We start from the raw sequence: 18,429 nt of genomic DNA, 5'->3' as shown, positions 1-18,429 counted from the left end.
ACATTGTCAACCCGTACTATCCGTCAGAGGTGGAATGAAAAGGATCTCTATGGTAGGATTCCCAGGAAGATCCCACTTCTAACCCAGAGACATACAAAAACCAGGTAGGAGTTTGCCAAAACTTACCTGGGAAAGCCAAAAACGTTTTGGAAGAATGTTCTCTGGTCAGATGAGACAAAAGTAAAGCTTTTTGGGAAAAGGCATCAACATAGAGTTTACAGGAAAAAAACGACGCCTTCAGAGAAAAGAACACGGTCCCCACAGTCAAACATGGCGGAGGTTCCCTGAAGTTTTGGGGTTGCTTTGCTACCTCTTGCACTGGACTGCTTGACCGTGCGCATGGCATTATGGAGTCTGAAGGCTACCAACAAATTTTGCAGCATAATGTAGGATCTAGTCTGAGAAAGCCCTCAGAGGTCATGGGTGTTCCAGCAGGACAATGACCCAAAACACACTTCAAAAAGCACTAGAAAATGGTTTGAGAGAAAGCACTGGAGACTTCTAAAGTGACCAGGCCTGAATCCCATAGAAGACCTGTGGAGAGATCTGAAAACGGCACCCTTCAAATCTCAGAGACCTGGAGCAGTTGGCCAAAGGAGAATGGTCCAAAATTCCAGCAAAGCATTGTAAGGAACTCATTGATAGATACCGGAAGCAGTTATTCGCAGTTATTTTGTCTCAAGGTTGTGCTACCAAGTGTTAGTCTGAGGGTGCCAATACTTTTGTCTGGCCCATTTTTGGAGTATTGCTTAAAATAATAATGATTTAAAAAAATCATTCTCTTTTGTGTTTTTTTTATTGCAAGCAAAATAAATGAAGATATTACTACCAAAGCATTTGTAATTGCAATCATTTTCTGGGAGAAATTGAGCATTATCTGACAGAATTGCAGGGGTGCCAATACTTTTGGCCAGCACTGTATTTTGAGATTCCATGTTGTCAATAGTTTGAGCTGAAACTTCTACCCTTCAACTTTATCTTACGATAAATGTGTATATTAAACTATAAAGACGCTCTTTTTGCTCGGATATTTAAGGTTGATCATTTGAAGAGGCTCGTCAAATATTGGCACCAGAACCCCTGACTCACTGTATAAATGTCGTGTGAATATTTGATAAAGCCATCGGCATGCCGACGTGCGTTCATTAACGTCAGGTCGCGAGAGCTTTGAGCTGTATCAGAGGCCGGCTGCACGTCTCACACCCACCGGTTCCCCTGTGCAGTTTATGCAGATAGCAGAAGCCCCAAAGCGTTATCTGCAAAAACCTTGTCAGCAAGAAGAGTTACCAAGCACAATTTCTGCTTTGTGTGAATTAGCTGTGTAATGAATTGTGCACCATCTCAGTGTGTACATTTGTGGCGCTGTGGGACACTTTTTTTTCTTTTTTATAACTCATACATCTCAAAATACAGTAGTATGAAAAAGTCTCTGAACCTTTTGGAATTTCTTCTCACATTTCTGCATAAAATCACCATTAAATGTGATCTGATCTTTGTCAAAATCACACAAATGAAAATACAGTCTCTGCTTCAACTAAAACCACCCAAACATTCATAGGTTTTCATATTTTAATGAGGATAGCATGCAAATAATGAATAAGGAGGAAAATAAGTAAGTGAAGCCTCTGCCTTAGGAGACCTAAAGAGCAACTGAAACCAATTTTTTACTAAACATTTTAAGTTAGGTGTGTGCCCAATCACTGATGAGTGGTCTAAAGCTGCCCTTTCCACTATAAAACACACACCTGGTAAGAATTGTCTTGATGAGAAGCATTGTGTGATGTGCATCATGGCTCGGTCAAAAGAGCTGTCTGAAGACCTGAGATCAAGGATTGTTGATTTGTATAAAGCTGGGAGAGGATACACAACCACCTCTAAAAGTCTGGATGTTCCTTAATCGACAGTCAGAGAACTTGTCTACAAATGGGGACAGTTTGGCACTGTTGCTTCTCTCCCAAGGAGTGGCCGTCCACCAAAGATGACGCCAAGAGTTCAGCACAGAGTAATCAGAGAGGTAAAGAAAAGAACCCTAGAGTGTATATTTATAGGTTTTTATATTATATATATATATATATATATATATATACAGTGGGGAGAACAAGTATTTGATACACTGCCAATGGGAAAACCCATTGGCAGTGTATCAAATACTTGTTCTCCCCACTCTATATATACGTATATATATCAGAGGTTGCGCTAGACTTTTTCGTTGTCTGTCATTTTGACTGACAGGGTCATAAAAATCCGGTCATAATCTATTTTTACCAGTCACTTGAATTTTTTAAAATGATGTTAATGACATTGTGGTGACCCTTTGTTTGGCATAATTCACCTTCCGTACTTGTGTGTCCATTTGGCCGAGCGCGTTACCGGCTACGACACAGTCACGTGACAGAGACATTTAAGAGCCGCGCGCGTTCCGGCGTGAATAGAGAGTTCACAGAGAGCAGCAGAGCTTCAGCGGTTGGACACAGCAATTCGAGCTAACAAGACTCTTAACATTGCATACCGCTTCAGCAGTATTTAGTAGTGATGGCCAAATGAAGCCTCATGAAGCAATGAAGCTTTGCAGCCAATCGGTTTGCACATGTAGCAAAGCTTCATTGTGCTTCATTTACTCTATGGCGCCATCAAGTGGTCTACAACAGGGGTCCCCAACCTATTCCACTAAGGCCCACTGTGGGTGCAGGATTTCATTCTTACCGAACAAGATGACAACACTTTTTCCCCAATCTGGTGTTTTACAAGTGCAATCAGTTGATTGCAGTCAGGTGTGGCTTGTTTTAGCAGAAGCCTCATTGGTTCAACTGTCTCTGCTGGATCAGCTGGAACAAAAACCAGGACCCACAGTGGGCCTTGAGGACTGGGTTGGAGACCCCTGGTCTACAAGCCCAAGTGGTCAACATTGTTAAGAATTCAATGGTTATTTGATTATGACAAAGATATGAATGTGCTTATGTTAGTAATTTAGTATGTGAACAAAATGCAACAAGTGCTAAGGATAATTTGTTATTCATTTTTGTTGAGAAATAATAGCTTTGCCACAGTGGCTGGCTACACTAATGGATTGTTCATTCTGTTGATGTTTGGTTCAGATAGGTTCACACACTCACATTTATATTAATGCAGTTCTTCTCCCTTACCTTATTGAAAGCAATCAAATGAAAATGTTCCCATACAGGGGAGGGTCGCTTTTTTTGCGCAGTTTCCATCGCAAGCAAAGGACAAGGCTCGAAAAGAGATTGCACTGGTTGCACTGTTGCGCACAGATCATGCAACAAGTACAGGAGCCCGAAATGCACAAAATGTGAGATAACAGGCGATCGCCATTGCGTTTTGCAACCAATTTATACCGTAGTCTGTAGCCTACTGTGTTTGCAATGCGCGCCGAACGTCGGATCACTTCCGAAGCGTTCATTAGATTCAACCGGCCGGCGAGGCTTCTCACGACATCATTTCCGGGTTCTGCCGAAATGACGCGCGCCACGCTACAAGCTTCGTGGAAACACTCCTCCCATTACTCGACACAAGCTCCGGAACCTCGGCCCATTTCGTCCCATCACGAGTATTTAGTTTTCATTCAAATTAATATTCTGTCCGAACAAGCTTAACAGAGAATCCACACCCTGTCATCCCACATCAAGCAGAAGAATATGTAACTTTTTCTCCGCAGTGACAAAAACAGCTGACTGTGGCCCAGGTCGGTATGGAACAATGAAATTAATAGTTCACCTGCTGTGGCCTGAACGCAGTCTTCCTCCTGGTGCGCATGGACTTGAATTGCGTGCCCGCTTGTGCAGTCCCTGTTTTTTCACCTCTTTTATCAACACCATCGTCGTTTTGGGGCTTTTTGAAGAAACTTCGGACACTCAGTTGCCTTGACATTTTTCAGAGTAAAGCCAACAACGTCATGCATCAAGAGAGACAATAGCTAATTAATATGCCCACTCGCCACCCTGTGGTCTGGGGTGTGAATTGCAACCTGTCAAAATGACGGATGGACTTCAGTTTTTTCCGTCACCGTTTTAAAAAATCGGTCAACGACGGAAAATATTCGGTTAACGCGACCCCTGATATATATATATATATATATATATATATATATATATATATATATATATATATATATATATATATATATATATACCCTAACCCTAACGGCCATTTTCAGATCTTCCAGGTCTGGACTCATTGCTGGCTACTTTAGAAGTGTCCAGTGCTTTCTCTCAAACCATTTTCTAGTGCTTTTTGAAGTGTGTTTTGGGTCATTGTCCTTCTGGAAGATCCATGATGTCTGTGGAACGCCCAGCGTTATCACACTGGGCCCACATTATGCTGCAAAATTTGATGGTAGTCTTCAGACTTCATAATACCATGCACACGGTCATGCAGTCCAGTGCCAGAGGCAGCAAAGCAACCCGAAAACATCAGGGAACCTTCACCATATTTGACTGTGTTGATGCCTTTTCCCCAAAAGATCTACTTTTGTCTCATCTGACCAGAGAACATTCTTCCACAACGTTTTTGGCTTTCTCAGGTAAGTTCTGGCAAACTCCAGCCTGGCTTTTTTATGTCTCTGGGTCAGAAGTGGGGTTTTCCCGGGTATCTTACCATAGAGTCGCTTTTCATTCAGACACCGACGGATAGTACGGGTTGACATTGTTGTACCCTCGGACTGCGGGACAGCTTGAACTTGTTTGGATATAAGTCGAGGTTCTTTATCCACCATCCGCACAATCTTTCGTTAAAATCTCTTGTCATTTTTTTTCCTGTCCACATCTAGGGATGTTAGCCACAGTGCCGTGGGCTTTACACTTATTGATGACACTGCGCACGGTAGACACAGGAACATTCAGGTCTTTGGAGATGGACATGTTGCCTTGAGATAGCCCATGCTTCTTCACAATTTTGCTTCTCAAGTCCTCAGACAGTTCCTTGGTCTTCTTTCTTTTCTCCATGCTCAATGTGGTACACACACGGACACAGGTTGAGTCAACTTTAATCCATTTTAACTGGATGCACGTGTGATTTAGTTATTGCCACCACCTGTTTTGTCCCACAGGTGCTGTTAAAGACAAATTAGAGAAGCATCACATGATTTTCAAAGGGTGCCAATACTTTTGTTCGAGCCATTTTTGGAGTTTTGTCTCAAATGATAATGATTTCATTTTTTTTCCTATTCTCTTTTGTGTGTTTTTCATTGCAAACAAAAGAAGATTTTATGACCAAAGCATTTGTAATTGCAATCATTTTCTGGGAGAAATTGAGCATTATCTGACAGAATTGCAGGGGTGCCAATACTTTTGGCCAGCACTGTATTGGATAATGCATCCCTCTCGCTGTTAAGGTAGCTTGCGAGAGGTTGTGTCCTTGAAAAGTTGAGTCAAAAAACAATGAGCACCCCTGCTATACACCATTGTCTTAATAAGGAAATCAACTACTTCATCCCCTCAAGAACAGAGGAGCTTACAGAAGTAGTTCATGAACTGGGAAAAGAACCTGAAAAAGAGCCTTATACAAAATCCACTCCAACTTCCACTTTGTGTGATATACACAATACAGAATACAAATGCATAAATGCAAGTGATTAACATCTGGCAGAAGATAGCAAAGCGGCATGCCGCCTCCACCCATGTGTTGTTCTTTGATAACACAGGGGAGGGAAAACACCCCCGCTACTGTGAACCCTTTACCACTACCACGAGTTACCTCGGAAAGAAGGAAATCATTTGTCTTTTTAATATCTTTGTCTTTCTGTTGTGATAAATTGGTTCATTAATGCCTTGATTCTCTTAGCTGTGGACCACCATTTTTTCCCATGAACAGTAGCTCGCAATGCTATCCAAGAAGGAGAAAGAGCTACTTAAAGGCGCATGGGAGCGACTGAGCCCTGTGGCTAGATACATCGGAGCGGATGCACTTCTTCGGTACGTTCACAACTTGTTCCAAATTCCATGAAATTGATACACTATTGTAATATTATGTTCATAATAGAATTGTGACATCATATTGATCTGCTATGCTTTCATGCATATGAATGCATCTGAGCAAATGAAATGTTTATAACCCACCTCTCAAAAATGGCAGCTGCTTTTTGTAAAAATAAACAAATAAATAATTAAAATCAGCATTTGGATGGAACTTTGTCTGCTAATTAAAATAATTATGTCACCTATAACACGAGTAGAAGGTCATTGTTAACTGGTACATTGTTTTGCATCACTCGTATAATGTATTATGTAGTTCTACTACTATTGCCAAAGTCATCCTGTTAGTGAGGTCAAATACAGTTCTACCTTAATCTAGATACTGACAATATTGAATAAATACTAAATGGTTATAGTTATAGGGAGCTTTTTGAGCATTTTTTGAAATCCTTAATGAGGAAGCTGCAGGTGCATGGTACGTATTTATTAGCCTAGCAGTGCTACTCATGTAGCATAGCTGTTAATGTCACGATACACTTCAAAAACAAAACAGAAAATCACCAGATGAACATGATTTTATCAAAGTACCCAAATTCACTATCAACAAATCATCAATCTATTTCAATTTTGTTCCTTGAAAAAAAGCCTACGTTAGTAGGCGCAACATTCTGTAACGTTTTTAGTCAATTCCTCTCTTGTATTACCCCTGTCCATACGTATTTCACCTTGTCAAATGAATCTTACTATGGTTTAGTGAAAAATGTTCCAATTCAAGAAATACAGGAAGGCAAGAGGTGGGTGGGATTGGAACTATCTAATTGGAACTGTGGGGTGTTTAGGCTAATCAATAGCCAAATCATTAGCTTTGAAATCACAGATTTCACCTATTGTTGACGCCGTATTTCAATGCTTTTTGTGCTCTGCAGTTTTTCGCGGTTAATGGGGACCCCCTGCGAAAATTGAAAATCTGCGAAGTAGAGGCCGAAATGATTTACGTATAATTTTTCATAATTGTTTAATGTATGTATTCAAATTCAACAGCACTGGAAAGAGATACATATCCACATCTAGGGAGTTTAGCCACAGTGCCGTGGGGCTTTACACTTATTGATGACACTGCGCACGGTAGACACAGGAACATTCAGGTCTTTGGAGATGGACTTGTAGCCGTGAGATTGCCCATGCTTCCTCACAATTTTGCTTCTCAAGTCGTCAGACACTTCATTGGTGTTCTTTCTTTTCGCCATGCTCAATGTGGTACACACAAGGACAGAGGTTGAGTCCACTTTAATCCATTTTAACTGGCTGAACGTGTGGTTTAGTTATTGCCAGCACCTGTTATGTGCCACAGGTAAGTAACAGGTACTCTTAATTACAGAAATTAGAGAAGCATCACATGATTTTTCAGAGGGTCCCAATCATTTTGTCTGGCTCATTTTGGGAGTTTTGTGTAAAATTATTATGACTGAATTTTTTTTCATTCTCTTTTGTGTTTTTTCATTGCAAGCAAAATAAATGAAGATATTACTACCAAAGCATTTGCAATCATTTTCTGGGAATTGTAGGGGTGCCAATACTTTTGGCCAGCACTGTACATATGATAGACCTGTCTGTCATGAATACGCAGATGATTATTCCTTAATCTACAGTATGTTTAGCAGAAAACGGAAAGGTCTTATTTTTACCAGATCACCTACCTCTTTTTGTCTTATATTGATCTCATACCTTCACCAACGCACCCTTAACCTCTGACCAGGAGTTGTTTCTGCGGTAAATATAGTGAAACACAGACAGTTCTCAGGGCTCCCATTTACTCACAATTGAAAATACACGTAATGATGAGTGTTATTGCATTTTTTCCCCTCAACTTAACTCTAGGGGCGCACGATATCCATTTTTTGAAACCAATACCAATATCGATAACTTCCTGCTCCTCAAAGCCGATACCGATAACCGATAATAAATATATAATTTTTAAAATGTATAACCTGAGTTTTTGAACACCTGGAGGTTTTAAAAAAAAAAACTAGTGGTGGATTCAACATAAATTTGCCTTTGATCTCACCAGATTTTTCATAATGACATGAACAAAACTGTGCGTTTCACTTCTGCACTGCCCGACAGCCAGCTACGAATAAATGCACTTCCATAAACCACAAGGCTTGGTCTTTTCTTGCTTTTATGGGAAAACACTCATCTTAATATTGTGAAAGCACAACAGAAAAATACACATATTCAATACTCAATATACAACAAACTGCACAATACACTTATATACACAACTATTATATGTATAGCATAGCACACTAGCTTGAGCTACGAAAGCATTGGCTGGCTTCTATAACACAACTTATGAACAGTGATGTCACAGATTACTTGAAAAAGTAATTTAATTACTGATTACTCCTCAAAAAAGTAATCTAGTTACTTTACTGATTACTTTATTATCAAAGTAACTAAGTTACTTTAAAAGTAATTTGTCAGTTACTTTTCCCAATTTTTCTCCCTTTGCTGCCTCAACAGAAAAATTTCATCGCATGTAATTGAATTTTTCAGATAAGGCTTTATCTTCGAGTTAGCAGGGGTTTAATGGAGTTGATTTCAACCACCACTGACTTGCGCTAGCTCAGCCACTCCGGAGCCCTGAAACTAACAAATAACTGACAAACTGCACAGAATTTGTTCAAAACAACTCCAACGACTAATTAAACCCCCACTAACTCGAAGATTAAGCCTAATGTCAAAAATTCTAAACTCCCCCCTTTAAAATAAAGACCTAGCCGTTAAAATGCTGTGTATAAAAGTTGTAAAGCAATAAGACAAACAACAAAAACAAATGAAATGAACAAGAATCCTACAAAGTATTTCATAATGCATTCAGTATAGGCCAAAAGTTTGGAGACACCTCAAGGGTGGATACTTTGAAGAATGTACAATATAAAACCTGTTTTCAAAAACATAATTCCTCATGTTCATTCATAGTTTTAATATTTTCACTGAGAATTTACAATAGTAGTGAAAATATATAAAAAGCACAAATGATGAGGCGTGTCCAAACTTTTGACTCGCTCTTTAATCACCCCGCCCACCCGCCAACAGTGCTCATAGCATGGTAAAACACGTGAGCCATTTTTTCCCCCCGATGAGAAAACGTGACATCCAACGGAGATACTTTTGTCATCTTTACTGGACAGAAATGTGAAGTGATGACTGTATTTCCAGTGAGCAAAGGCATCTATTTGCGGTACATATCCTGCCTTTCACTGTTAGCCCCGCCGTGGCAGACAGCGCTCAGCCTCAAACAGCACCGTAAAACATGTGACCCGTTTTTTTCCCCCCCGATGAGAAATGCTCTTCGTACGTGACTACAGTATTCTTAATTCTACATACATTATGAGGACAAAAACAAAATAGTAACGCACAGGCACCAGGGAAACTAACTTTAATCGGATTACTGGCTTGGAAAAATTAACACGTTAGATTACTCGTTACTGAAGAAAGTAATCAGATTACACTGCTTATGAAGTTCTGTACATTTGACCCTTCACCACAGAAGTAAACTTATATTGCACATCCGTATGTTCGAGTAAACATAAAATACTTACCTATATTTCCGAGGCGGAAACGTAACAGAACGCATTCACGACTGTCAATGCTACCGCTAGACACCGCAATGTGTAAGTGATTGAACCAAACTACTACAACAAAAAAAAGATGCAGTGAATTATTCTGGCCAGCAGGTGGGAGCAATGCCCCGCAAATGGTCAACTGATTTCCCATACTAGTGTGTAAACTGTAAAGCCAGAACACTACATATTATCGGTCCTATTATAGATGTTATTGGATTTTTCAGGATGACTTCATAATTCCTATTATCGGACCAATAATTATCGTGCACCAGTACTTAACACACACTTATTTATATACAAAAAGTGAAACAATTTTATGAAGAAAAAATGATACACTCCTAGTATGGGATGAGATACTGATTATTGCTCTGAATGTTTACGATTACGTCTCATTTGCTTGCATGTCTTGTGTTTTATTCTAGAATGTTTACAACCGTCCCCGGCAGCAAAACATACTTTTCCCACTTAGACATCAGTCCGGGCTCCGATCACCTCTTCACCCACGGGAAGAAGATCGTTCTGGCCATTGCCGAGGGGGCCCAAAACATCGGCCAGCTGACGGAAACTCTGGCACCTCTGCAGACATTGCACGCCTATCTGCTGCGGATAGACCCGTCAAATTTTAAGGTGCGCGGGCCGGCCCAGTTTGTACTGGGACTAAATGCATAAGGAACGTGGTTGTGTCCCGATCAAAGTGGTTGGATTTACGCTTTCAGGGACAATGGTCACTACAGTGGATATATATTCAAAAGTTATTATGAGCTTAACTCATTGAGTGCCAGCCCAGGTCACAGAATATGTGTTGTGCTCATAAAAGGGAGGTAGAAATTGACATTGAAAACACCTTTTGATGGAAATATACGTCGAATTCATTTGAACTGGGAAAGTTCATCGTTTCCGGCCCCTCCCAATTAAAATGGATTGCCGTCAAGTTGCCGTCAATGGCAGCCAAAGCGTTAAGCTATGTGAGGTTTTAATTTCAAAAATATCTATATATTTTACATAGAATTGTTTATTTTATTGTGTTATTTGTTGTATTTTTATTATTTATTTTTTGTGAAACGTGGCTTTTTTATTTTGCGGTGTTTTTGTGATGCATGCATTTATTTTGGCGCAGTTAGCAGGTAGTACATCCGCACGCACTTAAGAGTACACGGACACACAAAGAAAAACATATCTGCGCACACGAAGAAGAGCGCATGCCCACACACGAGGAAGAGTGCATTTGCTCCCATGAAGAAGTCGCGCAGCTGAGTGAGAGAGAGGAAGGGGAAAGATTACAGCTTAGTTTAGTTAGGTATTAACTCCAACGTCTTGGTGAGGACAGTACAATGACGTAAAAGACATTTTTGGAAAGTTATTTTGAGATTTAGGGGGATTTAGGGATACTTAAAGGGTTAATTCCTATTTACGCGGAGATTTGAGTAACGTCACCGGAATAGGAAAGGAACTCGCTCGTAACGACTCCCTGTACTACAAATGGGTGCCGCAAAATATTGCCCCGCTGGCCATAATTGGCCCCAGGGCCGCAGGTTTGACACCACTGTCCTTGATGACTGTGAAATGAATGAAAAACTTTTAAGGCGGACAAAAAAATCGTAATTCTTTCATGAAATGATTAATAACAGCATAAAAAGCCAATAGGGCCGAGCACCAAAAGTGGTATTTGCCATATGGCAAAATGGATTTTGCCATGTGGCATTTTTTTTTTTGCCATGTGACAAAACTGATTTTGCCATGTGGTATTTTTTGCTTGCCTGGCTCTGCCAGACTATTCTCCCTGTATTTTTCAGACACTGAGAGAAATAGTCTGGGAACCATCCCATTAACGGCCTTTTCAAGCAGGTACAAAATCAATCGACAAATCAGATTCGTTTATTTGCGTGACGTGTTCTTCACGAGCAACGTCACTCTTGCGCGCCGAAAGTCGTCTCCACAACACAGATGGTCAACGGGATAACCGAGAACATGTTCCAATCCGCGGTAAATTCTGTTTTAAATGACCAAAAACACAGCGACACGAGTCATTGACAATAGTCTGTCTCGCGCTAGCCATGTTGAATAAACTCCGCTCTCTTCGTATGTTTACTTCTGTGCGCAAGTCCCCTGTCCTTCCGTCGTCAGTTAACCCTTTAAGGTCTGGGCCTATTTTGTCTGATTTTGCATGCCTTTGAAGTTGCCTTTATATTTCAAAGAAAGAATTGTTTACGATGGCCTGGTTTGGTCCCTTTTTTTGTGACACCTTGAACTTCATGTCCAAATTGTTGTTTCCTTCACTGATCAATTATAAATCATCATTTTGGGCCCAAAAAGACCAAAAATTCCAAAATCGTTTTGTCAAAATTTTTAATATTGATGTCCAATTGACAACCAAACATGCGTAACGAACCGTTTTGAAACTTTGTAATATTTATTCAACATGTTAGGATGAACATTCAACCAAAAAAAATTAGAATAAATAGTCTTATAGTTGACAATTCAACATAAACAACAGGTATAGCCATAGGCGTTTTTTGCCTTTATACATGCTCCAGTCAAAACAGGTTATATACAGCAGACCTAACAGTGAAGAACAGTGAAAAAATATATACCATCTAACACAAAAAGTGTTTAGAGGCCATCTCTTTATGAGTTTAGGTATTGCGGCCCATCGCCTGATGAAAACTATGTACACACAATCAAGCTTCTTGAACACACATTTATATACACAAATTGAGAAGATTGATGTGGGAAAAAAAGCATTTTCAAAAATATTTACAATAAACAAGTTAAATTTTTTTCAGTCATGCCACTCCGAAAAGCAGTTTCGTCCTGGAATTAGACACGGCTACATCACACAGCTCACACTTCCATGGGGTGTCGGTGCTCTTTCCACCCTTCCATTTTCATTTCACTTTACTTTCATTGTCACTATAAATGTACATGAAAATAAGTCAGTATTTATGAAAATAATAAAGTATAAAATAAAAATATATACAGCAATAAATAATAATGGAAATCTATATGTATGACAATAGAAAGAATACCATAGCTGAATATGTGCTACATCCCTAATCTTCATATAGAAAGAAGAACACCACAAATTATAAATTCCTGCCTTGGATACACACAGTGCACGTACAACTTTGATCTGATATGCACATTTTATTATTATATACACAAACACACACTTATATTGCATCAAAATTAACTTTGTCTTGCAATATCAAAAGAAACTTTCAAAAGAAACGTTTTCAGCATGAAAAAAAAGAGTGAGTTGGTTTACCTCTGCTCGTCCATGGCGTCACCCACGTGTTCAAATCCGTCACTATCTTCACTCGAGGACTCTTCCGAAGAAGACGATGATGACGAATTTGGACCATCCTCTTCCTCAAGTTGATCAGAAGCACAATTGCTTGCGCTAAATTTAGTTTTCCGTTCATTGTCAAAGTCACACAAAGTCGCTGCTCGATCCAGGAGTATCCAACTGGCCGTCGCTCGCCACCTCGCTGCTTCAGAACACTCCTCCCTCTCGTTCGGTTGAACCTCGCACCGCAGTTATATTTATTAAAAAAAAAAAAAAAAAACGCATTTTGTGCTTCCACTGTGACTTCGAAAGGGTTCGTTTGATTTGTGTTTTTTTCATGGAGCTTCCGTTTTGAAAAAGGACTAGAAATGATGGAAATATAGACATAAACAAATGATCCATGCAGCGTTTTAATGTTTTTTTGAGAGGACAATAAAACTATAAAACTTAAATGACAATATCTCACGTTCTAGTTGGTCGATTGACTTCAAATAATAACGAGAGTAAACCGCAACTTCCGCACTTTAAAACGAGACCAACCAACGGCATGTGGGTGACGTAATTAAAACGTGAGGGCGCTTCAAAGACGACGTGCGCTGAGGACGCGCCGGCGCGTCCTTCGACTCTCAAGGGTTAATAACGTCACGTCTGCCCGTCGCTGATTGGTCCACTCCGCTGTCTGTTTGCTGTGGCTTGCTCCGCCCTGGAAATTGTATCCGTGGGAATGGTGGCCAGACTCAATAGCTGGAACAGCGTTGAGTCTGGTGTACCAGGCAAATTTTTTGCCATGTGGCAAAATGGCTTTTGCCATGTGGCATTTTTTTTTTTTGCCATGTGGCATTCTTTTTGCCATGTGGCAAAATGGATTTTGCCATGTAGCATTTTTTTGCCATGTGGCATGTTTTTTGTTTTTGTTTTTTTGCAATATGGCAAAATTGATTTTGCCATGTGGCATTTTTTGCAATATGGCAAAATGGATTTTGCCATGTGGCATTGATTTGCCATGTGGCAAAACTGATTTTGCCATGTGGCATTTTTTTGCCATGTGGGAAAATTGATTTTGTCATGTGGCATTATTTTTTCCATGTGGCATTATTTTTGCCATGTGGCAAAATGGATTTTTCCATGTGGCATTGTTTTGCCATGTGGCATTTTTTGCCATGAGGGAAAATGGATTTTGCCATATGGTATTTTTTTTGCAATATGGCGAAATTGATTTTGCCATGTGGCATTTTTTTTGCCATGTTGGAAAATTGATTTTTTCATGTGGCTTTTTTTTCCCATGTCGCATTTTTTTGCCATGTGGCATGTTTTTGTTTTTTTGCAATATGGCAAAATGGATTTTGCCATGTGGCATTTTTTGCCATATGGCAAAATGGATTTTGCCATGTGGCATTGATTTGCCATGTGGCAAAAGTGATTTTGCCATGTGGGAAAATTGATTTTGTCATGTGGCATAATTTTTTCCATGTGGCATTCTTTTTGCCATGTGGCAAAATGGAATTTTTACATGTGGCATTGTTTTGCCATGTGGCATTTTTTGCCATGAGGGAAAATGGATTTTGCCATATGGTATTTTTTTTGCAATATGGCAAAATTGATTTTGCCATGTGGCATTTTTTGGTATGTGGCAAAATGGATTTTGCCATGTGGCATTTTTTTTTGCCATGTTGGAAAATTGATTTTGTCATGTGGCTTTTTTTCCCCATGTCGCATTCTTTTTGCCATGTGGCAAAATGGATTTTTCCATGTGGCATTGTTTTGCCATGTGGCAAAACTGATTTTGCCATGTGGCATTTTTTGCCATGAGGGAAAATGGATTTTGTCATGTGGCATTTTTTTTTTCCATGTGGCATTCTTTTTGCCATGTGGCATTCTTTTTGCCATGTGGCATTTTTGCCATGCGGCAAAATGTATTATGCCATGTGGCATTATTTTTTTGCCATGTGGCAAAACTGATTTTGCCATGTGGCTTTTTTTTTGCCGTGTGGCAAAAGTGATTTTGCCATGTGGCTTTTTTTTTTTTTTTTTTTTTGGTATGTGGCAAAATGGGTTTTGGCTTGTCGCATTTTTGGGGGGAGTATGTGGCATTTTTTAGGGGGATACGGCAGTTTTGAAGGTCATGCGTGTCCATGCCATTGAAGGCTATGCACGTCAATGCACGTCCAAATTGTCCATTCATTTAAATGGCAGAAAAATGTGTGGCTGTGATTTTTTTGACCATACACTTAGCATTACAGCGCAGTGACATTCAACTGGCAATCAAGTCAGGCAATGCCATTGCACTATGCAAGACCAAATTGCCACATGGCAAACAAAATGCCACAAGGCAAATACCACTTTTGGTTCTCGCTGTCTCTCTAAAAAGCATTGTACAATGAGTAATACAGTTGTTTCACTGTCTCTTGTATTCCCCTACAGCATTTCTCCCACTGTATGCTCATCGCCTTGGCTGTTCACATGGGTGAAGACTTCACAGAAGTTTTACATGCAGCAATGGACAAGTACCTCTCAGCTTTTGCAGCGGTGCTAGCTGAGAAATACCGATGAGGTGGTCTCAGCGTACACAAATGGATGTACAGTATTTATATATGTGCACTTGTTCTTTTATGTGTTGTTATAATAAAACTTGTGAAAATAACATGATTGATGTAGTAGTGTAGGTATGACATTTCTCTTTCAAATCAGGATTGCAAACTGGGCTTTATGATCATACATTTTTATAACAATCATTTAGTCAGAATAGGTTTGACGAGAAAACACATTATTTACTCATTTTCCATACCAATTAGCCTCACAGGGGGTCACAGGGTACACCCTGGATTGGTTGTACAAAAATATTGGTATCGCACCAAAACCGTTTTTGGGATCCTGATACAGATTCGCAAACCTGGCTGTGGGGTTAAAGGTCGATCCCGACACTGCACCGATACGTTTTTTTTTTTTTTTTTAAATTGTATGGGGCATTCTATTGGTCAGATTGTTTTGTTACAGAGCCAATATGTCCTTCACCAGTGAAACGTCCTACAAGACGCGAATTTGACATCAAAAGTACTACCATGCGCTTTCAACTTTTGTCTAGATGCATACAGGCAGAACGTACTAAAACAATGGCTCAAGAAAATACGTACAGTTGTGGTCAAAAGTTTACATACACTTGTGAAGAACATAATGTCATGGCTCTCTTGAGTTTCCAGTTATTTCTACAACTCTGATAGAGGGATTGGAACAGATACTTCTTTGTCACAAAAAATATTCATGAAGTTTGGTTCTTTTATGACTTTGTTATGGGTGAACAGAAAAAAGTGATCAAATCTGCTGGGTCAAAAATATACATACAGCAGCGCTAATATTTGGTAACATGTCCCTTGGCCATTTTCACTTCAATTAGGCGCTTTTGGTAGCCATCCACAAGCTTCTGGTTGAATCTTTGACCACTTCCCTTGACAGAATTGGTGCAGTTCAGTTAAATTTGATGGTTTTCTGACATGGACTTGTTTCTTCAGCATTGTCCACAAGTTCTCAATGGGGTTTAAGTCAGCACTTTGGGAAGGCCATTCGAAAACCTTAATTCTAGCCTGATTTAGCCATTCCATTACCACTTTTGATGTGTGTTTGGGGTCATTGTCCTGTTGGAACACCCAACTGCACCCAAGACCCAATCTTCGGGCTAATGACGTTAGGTTATCTTGAAGAATTTGAAGGTAATCCTCCTTCTTCATTATCCCATTTACTCTCTGTAAAGCACCAGTTCCATTGGCAGCAAAACAGCCCCACAGCATAATACTACCACCACTGTGCTTGACGGTAGGCATGGTGTACTTGGGGTTAAAGGCCTCACCTTTTCTCCTCCAAACATATTGCTGGGCATTGTGGCCAAACAGCTCGATTTTTACCACAGAACTTTCCTCCAGAAGGTCTTATCTTTGTCCATGTGATCAGCAGCAAACTTCGGTCGAGCCTTAAGGTGCCGCTTTTGGAGCAAGGGCTTCCTTCTTGCACGGCAGCCTCTCATTCCATGGAGATGCAAAACACGCTTGACTGTGGACACTGACACCTGTGTTCCAGCAGCTTCTAATTCTTGGCAGATCTGCTTTTTGGTGTTTCTCGGTTGAATCTTCACCCTCCTGACCAATGTTCTCTCAGCAGCAGGTGATAGCTTGCGTTTTCTTCCTGATCGTGGCAGTGACAAAACAGTGCCATGCACTTTATACTTACAAACAATTGTTTGCACTGTTGCTCTTGGGACCTGCAGCTGCTTTGAAATGGCTCCCAGTGACTTTACTGACTTGTTCAAGTCAATGATTCGCTTTTTCAGATCCATGTATGTATATTTTTGACCCAGCAGATTTGATCACTTTTTCTGTTAACCCATAATAAAGTCATAAAAGAACCAAACTTCATGAATGCTTTTTGTGACAAAGAAGTATCTGTTCCAATCACTCTATCAGAGAAAAATCAGAGTTGTAGAAATAACTGGAAACTCAAGAAAGCCATGACATTATGTTCTTCACAAGTGTATGTAAACTTTTGACCACAACTGTATGCACTTAAATGTAGTTATAAGGGTGGTTTCAATACGCTACGTGACTAATGTGGTCCACAGATCAACTCTCAGCTTAAATGCTACTACGAGAAAACAATGCTGTATGAGAGGGAAATACATGCAAATAGTATTTTGAGGCAATGAGAAGGTAATAAAAGACTCAATAAAAGCCTAAGTAGTGAGTACTCGCCACACTGGGCATTGTGTAGCACGTCTCGTCGGGTAAAAGGATTGTGGGAGCTTTCCCGATGTCGCACCTGCAGCCTCATCAAGACTGTATCAAGTAGTCCAGTGCCAGAGGAAGCAAAGCAACCCCAAAACATCAGGGAACCTCTACCATGTTTGACTGTGGGGACCGTGTTCTTTTCTTTGAAGGCCTCGGGTTTTTTTTTTTTTCTGTAAACTTTATGTTGATGTCTTTTCCCAAAAAGCTCTACTTTTGTCTCATCTGACCAGAGAACATTCTTCCAAAACGTTTTTGGCTTTCTCAGCTAAGTTTTGGCAAACTCCAGCCTGGCTTTTTGATGTCGCTAGGTCGGAAGTGGGGGCTTCCTGGGTATCCTACCATAGAGTCCTATTTCATTCAGAAGCCGATGGATAGTACGGGTTGACACTGTTGTACCCTGGGACTGCGGGACAGCTTGAACTTGTTTGGATGTTAGTCGAGGTTCATATCCACCATCCACACAATCTTTCGTTGAAATCTCTCGTCAATATTTCTTGTGCGTCCACACCTAGGGAGGTTAGCCACAGTGCCGTGGGCTTTACACTTATTGATGACACTGCGCACGGTTGGCACAGGAACTTTCAGGTCTTTGGAGATGGACTTGTAGCATTGTGATTGCTTCTGAAGTCCTCAGACAGTTGTTTGGTCTTCTTTATTTTCTCCATGCTCAATGTGGTACACACAAGGACACAGGACAGGGGTTGAGTCAACTTGAATCCATTTTAAATGGCTGCAAGTGTGAATTAGTTATTGCCACCACCTGTGATTCGCCACAGGTAAGTAACAGGTGCACATGATTTTTCAAAGGGTGCCGA

General features: G+C 40.2%; 2 protein-coding genes across 3 annotated transcripts in view; both read left to right on the top strand.

Moving 5' to 3' along the window:
- rhbdf1b (rhomboid 5 homolog 1b (Drosophila)) overlaps window positions 1-2,012 on the top strand; it is a 28,271-nt gene extending 26,259 nt beyond the window's left edge. Inside the window, exon 21 of the mRNA XM_057825590.1 lies at window positions 1,909-2,012. Within this exon, the coding sequence (XP_057681573.1) occupies window positions 1,909-1,910 (2 nt within the window). The 3' untranslated portion in view covers window positions 1,911-2,012. The remainder of the gene's footprint in view (window positions 1-1,908) is intronic.
- Window positions 1,909-15,590, top strand: hbae4 (hemoglobin alpha embryonic-4). Of its 2 annotated transcripts, XM_057825599.1 has the most exons (4): window positions 1,909-2,014; window positions 5,797-5,927; window positions 9,979-10,183; window positions 15,264-15,590. In XM_057825599.1, the coding sequence occupies exons 2-4, from the start codon at window positions 5,836-5,838 to the stop codon at window positions 15,390-15,392; spliced, it is 426 nt and encodes a 141-aa protein (XP_057681582.1). In that variant the 5' UTR covers window positions 1,909-2,014; window positions 5,797-5,835; the 3' UTR covers window positions 15,393-15,590. The 2 variants fall into 2 exon arrangements, with proteins under 2 accessions (XP_057681582.1, XP_057681581.1); XM_057825598.1 differs by lacking the exon at window positions 1,909-2,014 and having other exon boundaries at window positions 5,302-5,927.
- Window positions 15,591-18,429: the final 2,839 nt, after the last annotated feature.

Source organism: Corythoichthys intestinalis, chromosome 21 (genome assembly GCF_030265065.1).
Source record: "Corythoichthys intestinalis isolate RoL2023-P3 chromosome 21, ASM3026506v1, whole genome shotgun sequence".
Lineage (NCBI taxonomy): Eukaryota > Metazoa > Chordata > Actinopteri > Syngnathiformes > Syngnathidae > Corythoichthys > Corythoichthys intestinalis.
Note: the sequence above shows the minus strand (reverse complement) of the source record. Positions and strands in the feature narration are given on the sequence as shown.

What these genes read in the sequence shown, in the direction of transcription:
- hbae4 (XM_057825599.1), top strand. Translation starts at nt 5,836, where the DNA reads ATGCTATCCAAGAAGGAGAAAGAGCTACTTAAAGGCGCATGGGAGCGA. An exon ending in GGAGCGGATGCACTTCTTCG is followed by an intron (nt 5,928 to 9,978) that starts GTACGTTCACAA and finishes GTTTTATTCTAG; the next exon opens with AATGTTTACAACCGTCCCCG. An exon ending in TAGACCCGTCAAATTTTAAG is followed by an intron (nt 10,184 to 15,263) that starts GTGCGCGGGCCG and finishes ATTCCCCTACAG; the next exon opens with CATTTCTCCCACTGTATGCT.